This window comes from Lissotriton vulgaris, chromosome 8 (genome assembly GCF_964263255.1).
Source record: "Lissotriton vulgaris chromosome 8, aLisVul1.2, whole genome shotgun sequence".
Lineage (NCBI taxonomy): Eukaryota > Metazoa > Chordata > Amphibia > Caudata > Salamandridae > Lissotriton > Lissotriton vulgaris.
Window position 1 is genome coordinate 1,128,789,349 of NC_141696.1, and position 16,926 is coordinate 1,128,806,274.

The 16,926-nt window shown below is 44.8% G+C and overlaps 1 protein-coding gene across 7 annotated transcripts in view; it reads right to left on the reverse strand.

The window, feature by feature from the left end:
- Positions 1-16,926, reverse strand: part of FNDC3A (fibronectin type III domain containing 3A) — a 1,489,010-nt gene that overhangs the window by 375,961 nt on the left and 1,096,123 nt on the right. For all 7 annotated transcript variants that reach the window (XM_086934979.1, XM_086934981.1, XM_086934980.1 and 4 more), the window contains one exon: positions 10,891-11,009. In XM_086934979.1, coding sequence (XP_086791105.1) covers positions 10,891-11,009 — 119 coding nt within the window. The remainder of the gene's footprint in view (positions 1-10,890; positions 11,010-16,926) is intronic.

The following is a 16,926-nucleotide window of genomic DNA, read 5'->3' on the forward strand; positions in this document are numbered from 1 at the left end:
ACAAACACACGCCAGCACCTATCTACCCACACTCACATTATTCACACAAGTACTCTTACGCACAAGGAACACAGAACTATGCATACAAACACCATTAACCCGCTATATAGAAACTCAGGCACACACATACATAAGCTCCCTATGTAAACACCCAAACACACACACATGATCTCCCTATCTAGATACACGCATTCAGACACAAACACCCACACTACCTATAGATTCTCATACACACACGACACCCCACAGAGACACCTAGGCAAACCACATGCACACAACATTTCTGTAGACACCTAAGCCCACACGCAGACACACCCACAAATGAGCGCGCTCCCCCCAATACACACACAAACTCTCTTCTAGCATACACGCATACGCGCACACACACAATCACTAAGAGTGGTTTTGATTTACTTCCGGCTGCGCCGGCTCTCGCTTCATTGAGCCTTTATGCAGTAGAGCAGCCGGGGGAACCTGCCCTTGAAGGAGTTCAATCTCTGCTGTGTAGTGCAGCGGGCAGGAATAATTCACATTTTCAGCACAACAGCAAACAATGTCTTCTTTCTTGCGGGATCGCGTCCTCCGAGGACAAAGTTCGGTCCTCTGAGGAAGGGCCTAGCAATCCGGACCGCAGGCACGAGACAGTCCCTGTAAACTGTTGGTAAACTCCTGAGCAATGTTGCTTCAGTCAAGTACGTGACTAAGGCTATGTGCTCCAGGTGCCAGTCTGGACTGGCATTGCATTTGCAGGGCGCAGGGGAAACCCCCTTGCAGAGGGCCTGCATGTTGCTTTTAAGGGTGGAGCATGGGCTGTCCAGTCTGACAAACTGGCCTTAGGGAACACATCATTTTTCTGCTAAAAACGTATCAAATGTTCCCATTTTCCACTTGGAGGTGGCTGGAATAACTTGCTACATTCACTCTGCTGTTGTGAGCCCATTTTTAAAGACTGATGTTAGCTTCCCAGCTGCCTTGTCCAGGTGCACTGAATCAAAATTGATACACTATGCGCAAAATGTCATCAATCTCAGAAAAATCATTAAACCTATATAGGGCCCTGACACAAATTCAGATCATTCACAAGCAGGCTTCTCACAAGTCTTAGCCACTGGAGCATTAACCCACAATGCTGGCTTACCTGTTTGCTTTCTATTTGGGGCAGGTGGTTTGGGTTTGGGAGTATACATGAGTCACAAACACCTGTGCGTTGAGGGGGTATTCCGCAGACTCCATGAACAGTACAAGGGTCTCTTGTGTTGTCGCTGACTCATTTGTACACACAGCAAGTGAAAGCAGATTTAGAAAAAAAATGAGAACAGGCCTTGACTCGGTGAGATTAAAAAAACATTTGCAATGCAGTAGGTCTCGCATTTTAGATACTTTGACCTATTGTACTGTAAATGGCAATTCCTTTTATTATTGCAGTTTTTTAAACATATAAATAAAAGGTATTGTCATTTACAACGCCAATAGCTCAAAATCTCGCAAATGCGAGACCTATTGCATTGCAAATGCTTGTTAAGAGATCTCATCTTGCATTTAGATATCCTTTTTGGACTGCAGAGGTCAATGCACAGCAGATTAACGAGTTAGAGAGGTGATATACAGAGTCCCTGTTTTCTCTCTTTCTCCAACTGCCTAAGCTCCTTTTCATGTTTATGATTATGTGCTTATATAGCACTTGATTGCCGTGGCGTCTTGGCGATGAGGTGTGTGGACAGGAACAGTGCACTGTGTTGATAGGAGCCTATGCGGAAGTAAACAGCCATGTTTTCAGGCTCTTCCTGAAAAGCTGCAAGTTGGATTGAAGCTTCATGGACAGTGGCATTTTGTTCCAAAGCTGTGCCGCACATTGTGATATCGCCCTGCCCCCCCATCTTGCCCGTCTGGTCTTTGCGGTCTTAATGAGACCCAGGCTGGCAGATCTAAGAGCGCGTGGGATAATGTATGGTGAGAACAGTTTTTGAATGTCCTCAGCACCACCGCCATATATTGCCTTGTGCACAAGGCTGAGAGACTTGCATTCCACACGCTGTTTGATGGGAAGCCAGTGGAGTGATTTGAATCCTGCAGAGGTTGACTGTCCTCTGGGTATGCCCAGGAGTAATCTTGCTGCGGCATTCTGTAGGGATTGCAATTTTCTCAATTGAAATTTGTCAATGCCCAAAAATAGGGCATTGCAGTAGTCTAGCTTGGATAAGAAGAGTGCTACCATCACCGTCTTTTTCAATTCTTGAGAGATGTATGGAAACATTTTTCTCAAAGTTTTTAATAGAAAAAGCAGGATGAAGTGAGCGGTTTACCTGGGCACCAAAGTTCAATTTGTCATCAAAGATGATCCCGAAGTTCTTGACCGTATTTTCCGGACGGGGCATTCTCTAGCCTCGATTGGCCACCAGGACTTGTTCCACAGGGGCTGACCCGGGTCGAATTCCATCACCTCTGTCTTGTCTGTGTTTATTTTCAGAAAGCTGTGATTCATCCAGGTCATAATCTCAGTGAGACAGACATAGAACCTGGCAGCTGTGGTCTCAGGCTGATTGGTAACAGAGATGACAAGTTGTGAATCATCAGCGTAAGAGACCAAGCCAAAACCATGCCTCCTGATAAGATTAGCCAGTGGGGTGAGGTAGAGGTTGAACATTGTCGGGGAAAGCGCAGACCCCTGTGGGACACCGCTTGGGAGGTGGAAACTGTCCGATTTCAGGCCATCCCAGAACAACCTCTGCTCTCTTGCCTCCAAGGAGGAGGACAGGAGGGCCAGGGCAGTCCCCTCCACCCCTCAGCCGCTGCACCAGAACTGTGTGGTTCACGGTGTTAAATGCGGCTGATAGATCCAGGAGCACGAGGATCACCCCTCGTCCACCACCCTGCGGATCTCTTTGGTAGCAAGGATCAGGGCAAATTCGGTGAAATGGCGTGAGCGGAAACCATGCTGGGAGGTGTCCAATAGATTATTAGCATCTAAGTAATCAGTCAGCGCTGTGTTCAGTTGTTTTTCCAAGATCTTAGCCACAATTGGTAGGCTGGCAATAGGGCGATAGTTTTTTGGTTCGATGGGGTTCAGATTGGGTTTCTTAAGTAGAGGTGTAATCAATGCGTTTTTCCAAATTTCTGGATAACAGCCTGATTCCAGGACTTGGTTTAAGCGAGGGGTGAGATTATCACAGATCTTATGGGCAGCCTGATGCATGATAGTAGGGGGATAGGGGTCTGTGGGTGAGCCGGTTTTTATAGAAAGCAGGTGTTTTTGTACTTCCTCGCTTCTTATTGGCAGGAAAAAGGATAATCTTTGATGGGTTGGTCCCATTGGTTCTTTTATATCCTGGGACCCTGGGGCAATTAGGAGGTCATTGTAGATTCCTTGCACCTAGTCTTGAAAAAACGCGGCAAGTTTGTTGCACAAGGCTTGATCAGGGTTGAAGACATTTTCCTGTTTAGCTAGTGTGTTGACAGATTTAAACAGTTCCTTAGTGGAATTGCCAGCCTCCTTTATTTTGGTTGTGAAAAAATATTTTTTTTCTGCAATAATTGCCTCCTTGTATTGTAGGATAGCTAATTTATATGTTGATTTAATTTGATTATTATAGTCTTGTCTCCAGAGGCGCTCAGCTCTTCTACAGGTAATTTTTAAACACTTGAGCTCTGGAATATACCAGGGTGACGATATCTTGGCTCTCTTCACCGTCACTAGTTTTTTAGGTGCAACCTGATCAGCAGCGGACAGTGGCCAGCCATTAAACTGCAGGGCTGCTGCATTGTTGTCCTTTTATAGTGTAGCAGGAAAGTGGTCAAAGGCCGACTCAAAGCCACTGCCCTTGACTTTATTCCAGCGCTTAATTTGTACCTTAGATGGCTTGGCCTGTGTGCAAAGATGTGGCTCCATGACTTTGATGTTAAAACAAATAGCCTTATGATCTGTCCACAGCAAGGCTAGTAGATTAGTCACAGTAATGTCAGTGTTGCTTGTAAAAATCCCATCTAGTGTGTGTCCTGCCTGGTGGGTGGGTTCGGTTATAAGTTGGTTTAAGCTAAAAGCCTCAAGATTATCCAGCAATCTAATTGTATCCGTGTTATTTTTAGATTCTAAATGGTAGTTAAAAACCACGAGGATTGTGAGGAAGTAAGGGTTGGTATATGATTCCAAAAGCGCCAAAAGGGCTTGAGAGAAAGCCGCTTTGGTACCAGGTGGACGGTAAATTAATATCCCCTGAAATGTCGAGAGGTTGTTTAGCTTTATACGTAAATGCAGTGCTTCTGCAGGCAGAACAGAGATAGCCTTCATGCGTACATTTAAATGATCTCGCTAAATAATTGCTATACCCTCCACCTTTACCTTTCTCCCTGTCCTGTGAGAGAAAAGTGTAGCCTACTGGTAGGGCAATGTTCCAGTCTGGCGCTGATGTGGTGTCTGTCCAGGTTTTGGTGAAGAAAACTAAGTCTGGTGTAGAGAATTGAATTAGATCTTCCAACTGATATTTGTGCTTGACTACAGAACGGGCATTCGTTGATGTTGCCTTAGGATCATTGATGATTAATTCCATTTATATAGTTATCCCTACAACCACTTTCTCTCTCTCTGCAGGTTTCAGGCTCTTTGGCTTCCCACCCTTCCCCTTGCTTATTTGTAGGCGTGGAAACCAAAAGGGAATCAGAATTGATTAAAGAGGGGCAGTTAGTGCAGAGAGACTCGGTCCCATCCAGGTTTTGTGGAAGTATGTTGTGAAGTGCACATGTGCTTCTTCGCAGTTCGAGCTATTGTTTTCTACAGTATGTATGGGGCCCAGTTTGGCCAGGGGTTCTGGCGCTGGTCTACTATTGAACAACATATTCTTATTGTGTGTGGTTAGTGGTGTATGTGGTGAGGGGCATCACTCCAGTTGGATCCAGGGTACATGTTTAGTTTTTCCAACACTCCGTCAATTAAGATTTAATGACATTGCATTGGGATAGAGTAATGAACAAAGTCAAGCCCTTCAGTGCTGCAACTGAACAAGGAATAGTCAAGGACTCCATTTTTACCTCTATAATGCCTGCTTAGAATCACCTCAATCTCCATTGGTGGAAGGGAGTGAATCGCTTTTGTATAGGACTTTCCTCCACTGGAGAAACAAGCATTTGCAATGCAATAGGTCTCGCATTATTTAAGTTTGAGCTATTATTATTGTAAATGGCAATGTTTTTTGCTTTATGCTATAGTTTTCTTATGTACATAAAAAGCTACATATAAAGTATTTGTTGTTAAAATTATTTATGCAGTATTTAAATTTGTTTGCATAAAAGATTACAAGAATATCTTAGCAAAAAAGTTAAACTTTTTAATGGTAATTGACTAAATGTCCATTTGTACATTTTAATTTCAAATAGGTAAGTGTAAACATCACAAATATATTGTGCAAACAGTGCAAAATATTTTAGCCATAAATATTTTTGTTTTATGAGGTAGTTTGTAAGAAAATGATTGTAAAAGGCAAACACTGTAATTAAAATGTAACATATAACAGTACAGTTATGGCTAGTAAACATACATTAGTAGTATAGTATAATTGTAAACAAGATGTAAATAAGACTACAGAAATTAGCATGAATTATCACTTTAATATCAACTTTACAAACATTTTGAAAACACGATCACAGCTGGTAATCATGCATTGGCTTGTTATTACAAGCATTTCATTTTAATAAATATTTCTGATTCCCAAAAACAAATATGACAGTCTCTCAAAATAATGGCTTTTCAGTTTTAGTTGTATCTTTGATCTCCATGTCATCAAGTACTCATGAATATTACTGCCCCATGGACAGAGTCTGGCTTTACATGTCTACATATTAACATCCAATTCCATGAACACCCATCGCATGCCAGGGATGACCATCACCGCTGGTGAAGAGAAGCACAATTGTGTCAAGAATGCCCACAATACGTTGTGGTCCCATTATACCAGGGATGGGCTCAATAATGCCAAAGATGCCAACATCATGCCAAGCATTGCTAGACTAAAAGTGGGAATAATTCTAACAGGGACACCACCAATAAATTAAGAAGGAACACCATTACGCTAAGGCAAGCATTACCGCCTTCGGGTAAAGTCCGCGCTATATAAAAATGCATAAATACATGAATAAAGAAATACCGCCTTCGGGTAAAGTCCGCGCTATATAAAAATGCATAAATACATAAATAAATAAATACCGCCTTCGGGTAAAGTCTGCGCTATATAAAAATGCATAATTAAATAAATAAATACATACCGCAAAACATCCTCGTTACTCTGCCGGCCTGCGACCAGGAAGTCAGGCAGGCCGGCGCGACACCCGGAAACAGGAAGTAGGAGGGCGGGAGCCTACCCCGCCTCCCACGGAAGAGCCGCGATTGGAGCCGTGTTGGGAGCAGGGAGCACCCGAGCAGGCAGGAGCCTACCCTGCGCCCCGGTGCCGAAGGAGGGAAGAAGAGTCCTGCTGCCGGGCCTTGCAGCTGAGGAGAGGAAGCCGGTGAGTGCGTTGCTGAGCGGCGTGCGGGCGGAGGGAGAGGAGCATGTAGGCGCGGGGGGGGGGCCTGTGTATGTGTGTGTATGTGTGTGCGTGCGTGTGTGTATGTGTCTTGGAGTGCGTGTGTGTGACTGTGGGGGAGGGGGTGTGTGTGTGAGCGAGTGTCTGTCTGCGACGTGTGTGTGTGTGTGTGTGTCTGTGTCTGTGTGCATGCATGCGCGGTAGGCTGGGAGGGCGGCGCATGCGCAGTAGGCTGGGAGGGCGGCGCAGGACGGAACGTGCGCGTTCGCGCAGCCAAATCCGAATGCTAAAATTCGTGCCAGTTTCTTGTCCCTCATTCCCCGGCATCCGCCAGCTATAGAGTCTCTGTCCCTGTTCCAGGGCGAGACCTAAAAAGCAGCCTGAAAGTTTGAACAAAAGATGAGACTCTCCTCATGGATGGCACTAACTGTATTGGTTGTCACTTAAGGATTGTAAATGCTGGATTTTAGACAAATACACATCAAGGGATTAAAGGACCTTGTTACAGAAAATAAAGTTTTGTGAAACAGAAGTACTTTTCTGATCCTCCCCTCTTAAAGTTTCTTCTGTGAGATAAAGAAAAAAACACACTGACTTCTGTGGCATAACTGTGAGGAGCAAATGAAAACTTCAAGAATTTGTGGGAAAAGCACTACCTTTTGATGCACTGCTCCAGGTTTGCTTGCTCCTCTATGACTTGTTCCACGATGGTTTCCACAACTGTTTTGTTTTACTTTTCTTTTCCTCAGTTCTGTTGGTTCACTGTATATGTATATGAAGACTATGTCCCCTTTGCTTGCCTGGCTGGAATATCTACACATATGCAGGACGGTGAACAGAAGTGCCACTTCTTTACTGCACCAAACTGGGATACTACATTATCAGATACAGAGTTTTTCACATATGGTGCTCAGAAGTGGATCATCTGACACTGAACAGGGAGCTAGTCAGGTTTTATACAAATTACCTCTAGTGCTGGAGAGAATATGTTCCTATCCAAGTGTTGAGGAAAATTAACAAATGACGTACGTTCATGCAGTAGATAAGACATTGTATGAGTAAGTTAGCACATGTGAAGGCTAACAGAGTGATGCTAAGGCCCTTTCAGATTAGTTGGGATGCATTGTAACAAAACCCCATAATCCTCCATTAGATTTGCCTTGTCAATGGAACCACTAGCAAAATGGATGAGATGTGATAGGTAGTGATGGGATTTCAGTGGCCTTTGAAGGAGAAGGGTAAAATATCACTACATCTAGAAATTATGCTATTCTATGTTGGTGACCTACGGTAGGCCCAGGATCATAGACACAGTGAACTGGGATAAGTTGACTATACTGCAGAGAAAAGACAAGGAAGTGGCAAGAAAAGGGGAGGAATGTAAGAAGATACACTTGAAAGTACTTATTTAGGACTTTATACACTGTAAGGGACTATCAAATTCCAAATACCCCTACTCCCAAAGCTAGACATACCAAGATTGTGAAGGCTATACATAACTTCCCTAAAAAGAGAGCTGAATACTTTAGGAAAGGCGAATCTTTCTCCAAAAGGTACTTCTGGCCAAGGGAAACCATTCTAGCCTCAGTGAAGAAGTAGTACCAAGCCTTTGGTGCTCTATGATATTAGGCCTTTCTGCTATAGATGTGAGACTCTTCTCAGTCTCAATCATCTCTCTTCAACAGGTACGTTTTTGCTTTGCGATTTTGCTTCCTTGCTGTCTGCCACCTTACACCCACCTCACTATTCTGCTTGAGCAGTTCTACCTTTATTGTCTGTTATTTATCTAAACTCAAAACTCCGATTCAGGAAGTAATCAGAGCTATTGTGGTTACCTTTGGGCTGATGTTGGAGTCTTTTATGTGTAGAAGCACTTGGCCCTGCTGTTATTACAGTTGAGGTTGAAGCAGTGGTGACAGTGACAGATGTAGACCCTGCAATGGGGGATGCTATGGTCATTACTGTGGTTGTAATGTTATAGTATCTTTCAACAATGCTGCGGTGCTTGCTTGAGAGACAGCTGTAGTCACAACTTTGGTCCCAGATGTTGTCACAGCTCTAGTCTGTGCTGTGGGCACTGCTTTGTTCTCTGTTGTTGGCACAGCTGTGGTCACTGCTATGCATGCAGTTGTTACGGCTGGGAGGGCATAATGGGCTGATTCCGAGCTTTTCTCATGATATTTCAATTGTGGTATTCACATGAGCTTTGCCAGACAACCAACCACCTCCATAAGGACCAAAAAGAATGCTGATAAGTGACTTCCTACAATTGCTCGCCAACAAAATGGTCAGCTGCTGTAAAGAAGCTGCTCTAAATTTCGGAGCCCCTCATTGCTTACTTGTTTTGATATGACAAGCTTTTTTCAACAGCTTAAGTAGTCTATAGCCAGACACAGCCATATATAACTCATGTATTGCTTTCAAGGGAGGAGGAAAACAAGTACTGGCAACAATTGGATCCTGGATCCAGCTGCTATTTGTGAGTAGGATCTGGCATCCGGCCGAGCCAGTGAAATATGCCCAATTTGTCCTGGTGACATTTTACAACACTCGGACATAATTCAGCAGCACGCGCTTGCTGTTGCTTTCAGATCAGGGCAGCAACATTCAGGTGGCGAAGGTGATTTCTTATTTTCGCTTCATGCTGACTCTAAAACAAAGGTCTGATAATTTAAGTATCTTCCTGGATCAGTCATCTGGAGCCTAATACCTAGACGCCAATGCAATGGAAGGAAACAAAGGCACACAGCTTATCACTTCACACGTACTTTAGAGAAACTATTTGGACGCAGGTTTTTGACACTGTTCAACTCCCCAAGAAAGAGATGTGCATGCACTGTAAAAATGCAATGTATGGCTGTATATATGAGTAATTACATAAATAATGATTTTAACAGCATTTACTAATTTCGTTTTCATGTAATTCTTGTATAGTGTCCCTCATCCCCGGGTAGGGTACCAGAGCACTTTACATAACGTGCAAAGAAAGAGACAATAAATCATATAAGCCTGCCAATCAATGTACAGGAAATCTTACAAAAGACAATGACGGTTATAAGGTGCAGGAATCTCCTTTCGTCCATACTTGTAGACATTATGTGTTAAGAGTTCATGGTCGAGTCAGAACTCCCAGAATACAGTCCATTGGAAGTGAAAATCCTAATGGGGTAACTGAAGGGTGGAATGACGCAAATATATTGCTCTTTAGGTATCCATGCTCCCGATCGATTTATAACCCCTTACGTGGAAGTTGGATCAGATCCCTCGATGACACTGAGTGGGAGGAAGGGGGGAGCTTGAATGGCTCCTCGTGAAAGTGCAATCTCGGTAATAAAACCAAAACAGTATGATTTTTTTCACTTTAAGTGCATGGTAGCGAGAAACACAGTCAGGATTTAAAACGTAACACAGTGATTGGGCTTGCTGTACTAACACCTTATTCCTACTCAAAGGAACCTTTTTTTTGCACACTTAGAATATCAACAGTTCGAAAAAAAACATATTAAGATCTAAACTCATGAACTGCAAGTTTGCAGGTAGCTCCTTGATGCAGGATCATAGCTCACTGTGCTATATTAGGACTGCAACGCATGTAATAGAAGTAATCAAATTATCTTTAAATCAAAAGTAGTAACCCACTTTCCTATCTACATAAAACACAAATCTGTGGTCTGCATGTTACGTGCTATGCTGTGCAGCGGGCGCATTAAAACTCCATGCTACTTTATGGGTCAAAGCTGTGACTGGGCAAAACACAGAGCTCTCCTGGAAATGCATTAACCACCAGAGTTATATTACTGTCCTTATAATCCCCTGAAAATTGGTGGGCACAAAAAGATGTCTGCAGCACCAGGCGTTTTAACCCATAAGATGTTTTAAAAAAGCTCTTTGGGAACAATTAACAAAACTAGAACAGATTAACTGTCACTTTTTTCCTTGTTGCCAATTTCTTTGCGGCAGATTTAAAAAAAAAAGAAATTATTAATTGACTGTCAGAGTCCACTTTTCATGACTTTGCCCCTCGTGACTCTACAGCAATGTATGGGTTGCTGGTGTAAATCTTTCCCAATTCCAGCACTGATGGGCAATTTATTCAAAGTGTGTGCGCCAAAGCTCACACATAAGGTATGTTTACAATCCTCACGACTGTTACATGTTCTTAATTTTTGGAGTCGATTGGCCAAAGAAACTTAAGGCATCTTTGTGTAACGGATGTAACATCTCTAAATGAATAACATGCCCTAGAAATATAAACTATAATGGAGAATCATGTAGCTCGGTGAGGGACGTGAGGCCCACTCACGCATTCTAGGAACAAGCTACTACGACTCTGAGGTTTGTTCAAATAAACTAAGTCAAGCAGAAATCAGATAACATTACCACACTTTGTCCTCCTTCACTGACGCAGTACACACGCAAGGAATAGGTACAGCCCGGGCTAAGGTGGTCACACAAATGTTCTCTAGCGGTTCCGCTGTATGCCAGCTCCCATTTGTTTCCTGGAAGAAAAAAAACACAATGGCTGGTGAGTCAGCCACTCCCTCGAATCAGCACTTCCCCATCATGGACAAATTAGGTATCCTAGCTCCACTAGACAAATGTTTGTATGCTTCGCGAAGAAAAAAAAAGTCAATGCTTGCTTCTAGTTTCCTGGATAATATTTAATTATCTACATCCTAGATACATTTGTGTCGAGCTGATGAAGTGAAATATCTTTATTACATAGAACATTCATTGGCGAAAATGTGTCATATTTTTAATGAAGCGGCTTATTGTCCCGTTAATAATGTTACAGATGAATTCTGGTGAGGAATGAAAAGCCAGATTGGCGGGGCATATTAATTCGATCAAATTTCAGTTTTGTCCGGAAAAATAACTAAATTAAAAGCTATAATGTCAGCTCGACGTGTTCGAACGCAATGAAAGCCTTGCTCTATTTGCTACACAACAGACACGCTTCAAACACAGTTCACAAGCTGACGCGTACAACAATCAAAATATCTTTTCTCAAAACCACTTGCCTTTAACAAACCAGTGACTTACCTTTGGTAACGGCTTATTTAGTAGAGACTCTATATAGCTGCAGATTCCTCACCTTTGAATATCCCCAGGTGTCAAACTGGATTCAATAGATTTTCGAGCAGAACTCCTGCGCACTGCGATGGAAGTGAACGGAGAGTTACCTATATAGGCACCACCTCGGCACGCTGATGTCAGATACCTTTGAGACTTTCCATGCCAGGAGAGCAGAGCCACAATGAAAACTGACTAAGGCCCTGAGAGGGTGTCCCTTGCACCTGAACTGGTTCGTGGGGCGGATGGGATGGTCAGTAAGGAATCTGCAGCCAGATAAAGCTTCTACCAGTTAAGGCGCTACCGAAGGTAAGAAACTTGTTCATCCAGTAGATACTACTAACCGCATATTCCTTGGATACCCAAGCACTACCTCCCTGGAGGTGGGTCTGCGAACTCAATGAAACCAAAAAGTCCTGCAGGACCGAACAGGAAAAGTGCCTGTCACAACAGACCTGACTGTCCAGGCAGTAATGTTTTGTGAACGTGTGCAGTCTTCGCTCTGGTGGAGTGATCTCGCAAGCCCTCAGGGGACTGTTTCTTGGCCAATGCGTAGCAGATCTTAATGCACAAGATGATCCATTGGGAGATGGTTCACTTCTGCACAGCCTTCCCTTTCTTGGCTCCAATAAAGCCCACGAAAAGTTAATCATCCCCCCGGAACTCTTTTGTGTGGTCAAGGTACAATGACAACACTCTTTTTGGACCCAGACGGTGGAGTCTCTCCTCTTCTTTGGAGGAATGGGGCAGAGCAAAGAAAGTAAGTAGGATGATATTCTGGCCTACATGGAAAGGAGTCACAACCTTGGAAAAGAAGGATGCATGTGTCCGGAGGACCAGATTGTCCGGATAGAAAGTAATGTACAGCGGGAGCATAGAGAGTGCCTGTAACTCGCTGACCCTCCTGGCCGATGTTATGGCCAATAAGAAGGCAGTTTTTAAAAGCAAGAGCCTGAGAGTGCAACTGTGGAGAGTCTCAAAGCGTGCACACATGGGAAATGTGAGAATCAAATTGAGTTCCCACTGAGGCATTATGAATGGTGTAGGGGGGAACATTTGTGTAAGGCCTTTAAGGAATCTAGCCTCTATGGATGACTTAAAGAGAGAGGCTTGGCCCGGCAACTGCATAAATGCCTAGATGGCAGAAAGGTAACCCTTAACTTTGCCCAGAGCAGAACCCTGTTGGGCAAGGCTAATGCAATCAATAGAACATGAGAGAGGGATGCAGAAATGGGGTCAATGTTGTGGAAAGCACACCATGATGCAAACTTGTCCCATCGGCACGTGTATACAAAGGAGGAGGAACACCTGACTGCTAAAATAAAGTAACAGATATCAAGAGGAAGGTCAAAAGCTGTTAACTGTCGCTGCTCAATCTCCATGCACGAAGGAGGAGTGTGCACACTTTAGGGTGAAGAACCCACCCTTGTTGCTGTGACAGGAGATCCTCTCGAAGCTGCAGTCTGACTGGAGGACCGATGAATATGCTCAACGGCTTAGGATACCAGACTCCAAGTACCCAATCCACAGCCACAAGAATGACTTGGGCAAGGTTGTTCCTGATTTCCTTGAGAATTCTGGGCAGGAGTGGTATTGGGGGAAAGGCATACATGAGGCTGGAGCGCCACTTGAGACAAAAAGCATCTCCAAGCGAAAGTTGCTTGGAAACTCCAGCGCGCAAAAACGTTCTCTGAAGTAGTGAACAGATGGATTAGTTACTTACCTGTAATCCTAGTTCTCTTCCAGGGGTATCCTCATCAAAGTCATAAGCATTAGAATATTCCCGCCCATATATATATATATATGAAAATTGCAGCCTAATAAACACTAGAGCTAAATCATGCTGTAAAGAATTTCCACCATACATGAATAATATGCATTAGAAACATGAGAAACAACAACAAAGTTTGTTTAGAAATTCTCATAAAAACACTGAAAGCATAGAAAGATCCCAGGCTGCATTGCAAATACACAGTCTAAAAAGACTGAAAAGCTAACCTGAGGCTGTATAGCAATAAACTGACACTGTGCCTTTAAGGCACTCCTGACCCCCAGCTTCCCATCATGCCTCAGGGGTGACAGTTAGGTCAGTTGTTCTTTGGGGGGACTGAAAAAACCATGGAACAAAGAGGTTAACAATATTTCCAAATTAAAATAGTCGGGAGGGTTGCTTATGACTGATGAGGATACCCCTGGAAGAGAAGTAGGATTACAGGTAATCCTTCTCTTCCAGGGGATCCTTATCAATAGTCATAAACATTAGAATAGAATAGCGAGCCTCACCTCATCTCCCTGCGGGCAAAGGAGAACACAGAAAAACATGATCAGTAAGCTTAGATAGAGCAAACCACTATCTGAAAAGATTTCTCAAGGAGGCCTGGCCTACTTGAGCATCAGCCCTGGAATCCGATTCTAGGCAGTAGTTCCTTGTAAAAGTATGAACTGATTTCCAGGTTGCGGCCTTGCAAATCTCTGACATAGGGACGTCATGTAAGAAAGCAACAGTGTCCGCTTTCCTCCTGGTGGAATGTGCCTTAGGAGGCAAAGGCAAGGGCCTTTTCGCCAGCTGGTAAGCTAAGGTAATGCAGGACACAATCCATCTCGAAATGGATCTCTTAGCGGCTAGAAAGCCTGTTCTCAAAGCGCCATAATTGACAAATGATTGATCTGTCCTCCCTATGCCCTTGGTACTTTCTAGGTAAAACTTAAGCACCCTCTTAATGTCTAAGGAATGAAGCGACCGCTCCGCCCCGGTCGCTGGATCAGGGGAAAAGGATGGCAGGGAAATGGACTGATTGATATGGAAATCAGACACCACATTAGGGAGAAAAGAAGGATGTGCCCTCAAGACTACTCTGTTATGGTGGAAAACAGTGTAAGGCTCATTGGTACATAGAGTTTGGATCTCGCTTACTCTGCGCGCTGATGTAATGGCTACCAGAAAAGCGGCCTTCCAAGACAAATGCTGCAAGGAAGCTCTGTGGATTGGCTCAAAAGGGGGCCCATCAACTTTCATAACACCAGGTTCAACTCCCACGGAGGAGGAGGGTTTGGAACAGGGGGATACACTTTCTTCAACCCCTGTAAGAAGTCCTTGACCACCTGTATCTGGAAAAAAGAGGGCTGACAAGGCGACTTCCTGTACGCTGTAATGGCAAATAGATGCACCCTGATAGAAGCATACTTTAGACCCGATTTTGCTAGGAACAGAAGGTAAGGGAGAATGATATCCTCTTGCCCCTTTGTAGGATCAAAGTGATGTTCCCTACACCACAGAAAAAACCTCTTCCACTTAAACGCATAAGACGTTCTTGTGGAGGGTCTTTTTGCTTCTTTCAAAATATGCATGCAATCAGGAGGCAGTTTTTTAATGTCCGTTTTGCTGGACCTCAGGAGCCATGCTGGCAAGTTTAGTGAGGGAAGGTTTGGATGAAGAACCCTCCCTCCCATCTTGGTCAGCAGGTCCGGCCTGCAAGGTAGTCTCCTGTGTGGAAGTACCGACAGATGAAGAAGGTCCGGGTACCACCACTGCCGTGGCCAGTCTGGAGCTATCGGAATCATGGTCATGCTGGATCTGAGTAGCTTGGACACCACCTTCGGGATCAGGGGCAGAGGAGGAAAGGCGTAGGCAAATGTCCCTGACCAGTCCATCTACAGAGCATTCCCCCTTGTCCCTGGACGATGGAATCTATAGGCGAAGGCGTGGCATTCCGTGTTTTCTTCGTCCGCAAATAAATCTATTTCCGGACGACCCCAACGATGGAAAAGATCTGCCACCACCTCGTCGTGTAGTACCCAGGCTGGCTGATCTTTGAAGTGCCTGCTGAGTGTGTCTGCCTTGACATTTAGCTCTCCTGGAAGATGCACCGCCACCACTGAGAGGTTCTGGGCGAGCAGCCAATGCCAAATCGCTTGTGACTCCAGGGAGAGAGGGTGCGACCGAGTTTTACCCTGCTTGTTCAGGTAGAACATAGTCGTCGTATTGTCGGTCTGGACCAGGACCGAATCGGACTCGATTGCCGGCAGGAAAGCCTTTAGAGCCAGATGGACTGCTCGTAGCTCCAGCATATTGATGTGGTAGGTCTGTTCTTTTGCCGACCACCGTCCTTGTATCTGAAGGCACCCCACGTGTGCCCCCCAGCCTTGTAGAGATGTGTATGTCACCACCGATTGTACTGGTAGTGGCTGGTGAAAAGGGACTCCCACCATCAGATTCCGCTGCTGAGTAAACCATGAGAGGAGGGATCTTGCCGCGTGGGAGAGAGAGATCTGATCCTCCCAGCGACCTGTTGACTGATCCTCCAGAGTCTGCTGCAAAGGACGCATCCTCAGCCTGGCGTTGGGAATGAGAAAAATGCAGGATGCCATCGATCCAAGCAGGGATGCCACCAGCCGGACTGTTGGTTTCTGCACCCGGAGTAGAAGCCTGCACCTCTGTCTCATGGAAGATAGTCTCTCCTCCGAAGGATACGCTCTTCCCACGCTTGTGTCCAGAGCAGAGCCGAGGTAGTGGATGGACTGGGTGGTTTGCTGCACTGACTTCTCCATATTGACATGCAGCCCGAGGTCGTGCAGCTGCTGCAGACAGAACTGGAAGTCGTGCCTCACTTGCAGTTGGGATGGGCCTTTCAGCAGCCAGTCGTCCAAGTATGGGTAGACGAAGAGACCTTTTCTGTGAAGAAAAGCTGCCACCACTGCCATGCATTTGGTGAAGACTCGTGGAGCCGACTTCAGACCAAAAGACAGGACCTTTTATTGATAATGTTTGTGGCCGACCACAAACCGCAGGAGATATGGAAGTACGCATCTTGGAGGTCCACCGAACACATCCAATCCCCTACTTGTAGATGTGGACATATTTGGTGAAGTGCCAACATGCGAAACTTCTCCTTCACTATGACCTTGTTCAGAAGTCGAAGATCAAGGATTGGTCGAAACTTGTCCTCCTGATCCTTTTTGGGGACAAGAAAATATCTGGAGTAAACTCCTCTTCCTCTTTGAGAGGGCGGAACCTCCTCTATCGCTTGCTTTCGGGGAAGAGCTCTCACCTCTTTTCGAAGCAGCTTTAACTGATGAGGACGAGACATTTTTGGCGGAATGTCCTTTGGAAGCGCACGGAAACGTAGCGCATATCTATTGCGCAGTATATTCAGCACCCAGCGATCTCCTGTGATGCTGGCCCACTCTGCTAGATGTTGAGAAGCACTTCCTCTGACTGGAGTGGGCAACTGAGGCGGAGGAAGTCACTGTTCATGACTTTCCTCCTCTCGCCATGGCAGAGGACTACTGTTGGTGACCACCTCTACCTCTGTTGGACTTTCCTCCTCGAAACTGGGTCTACCC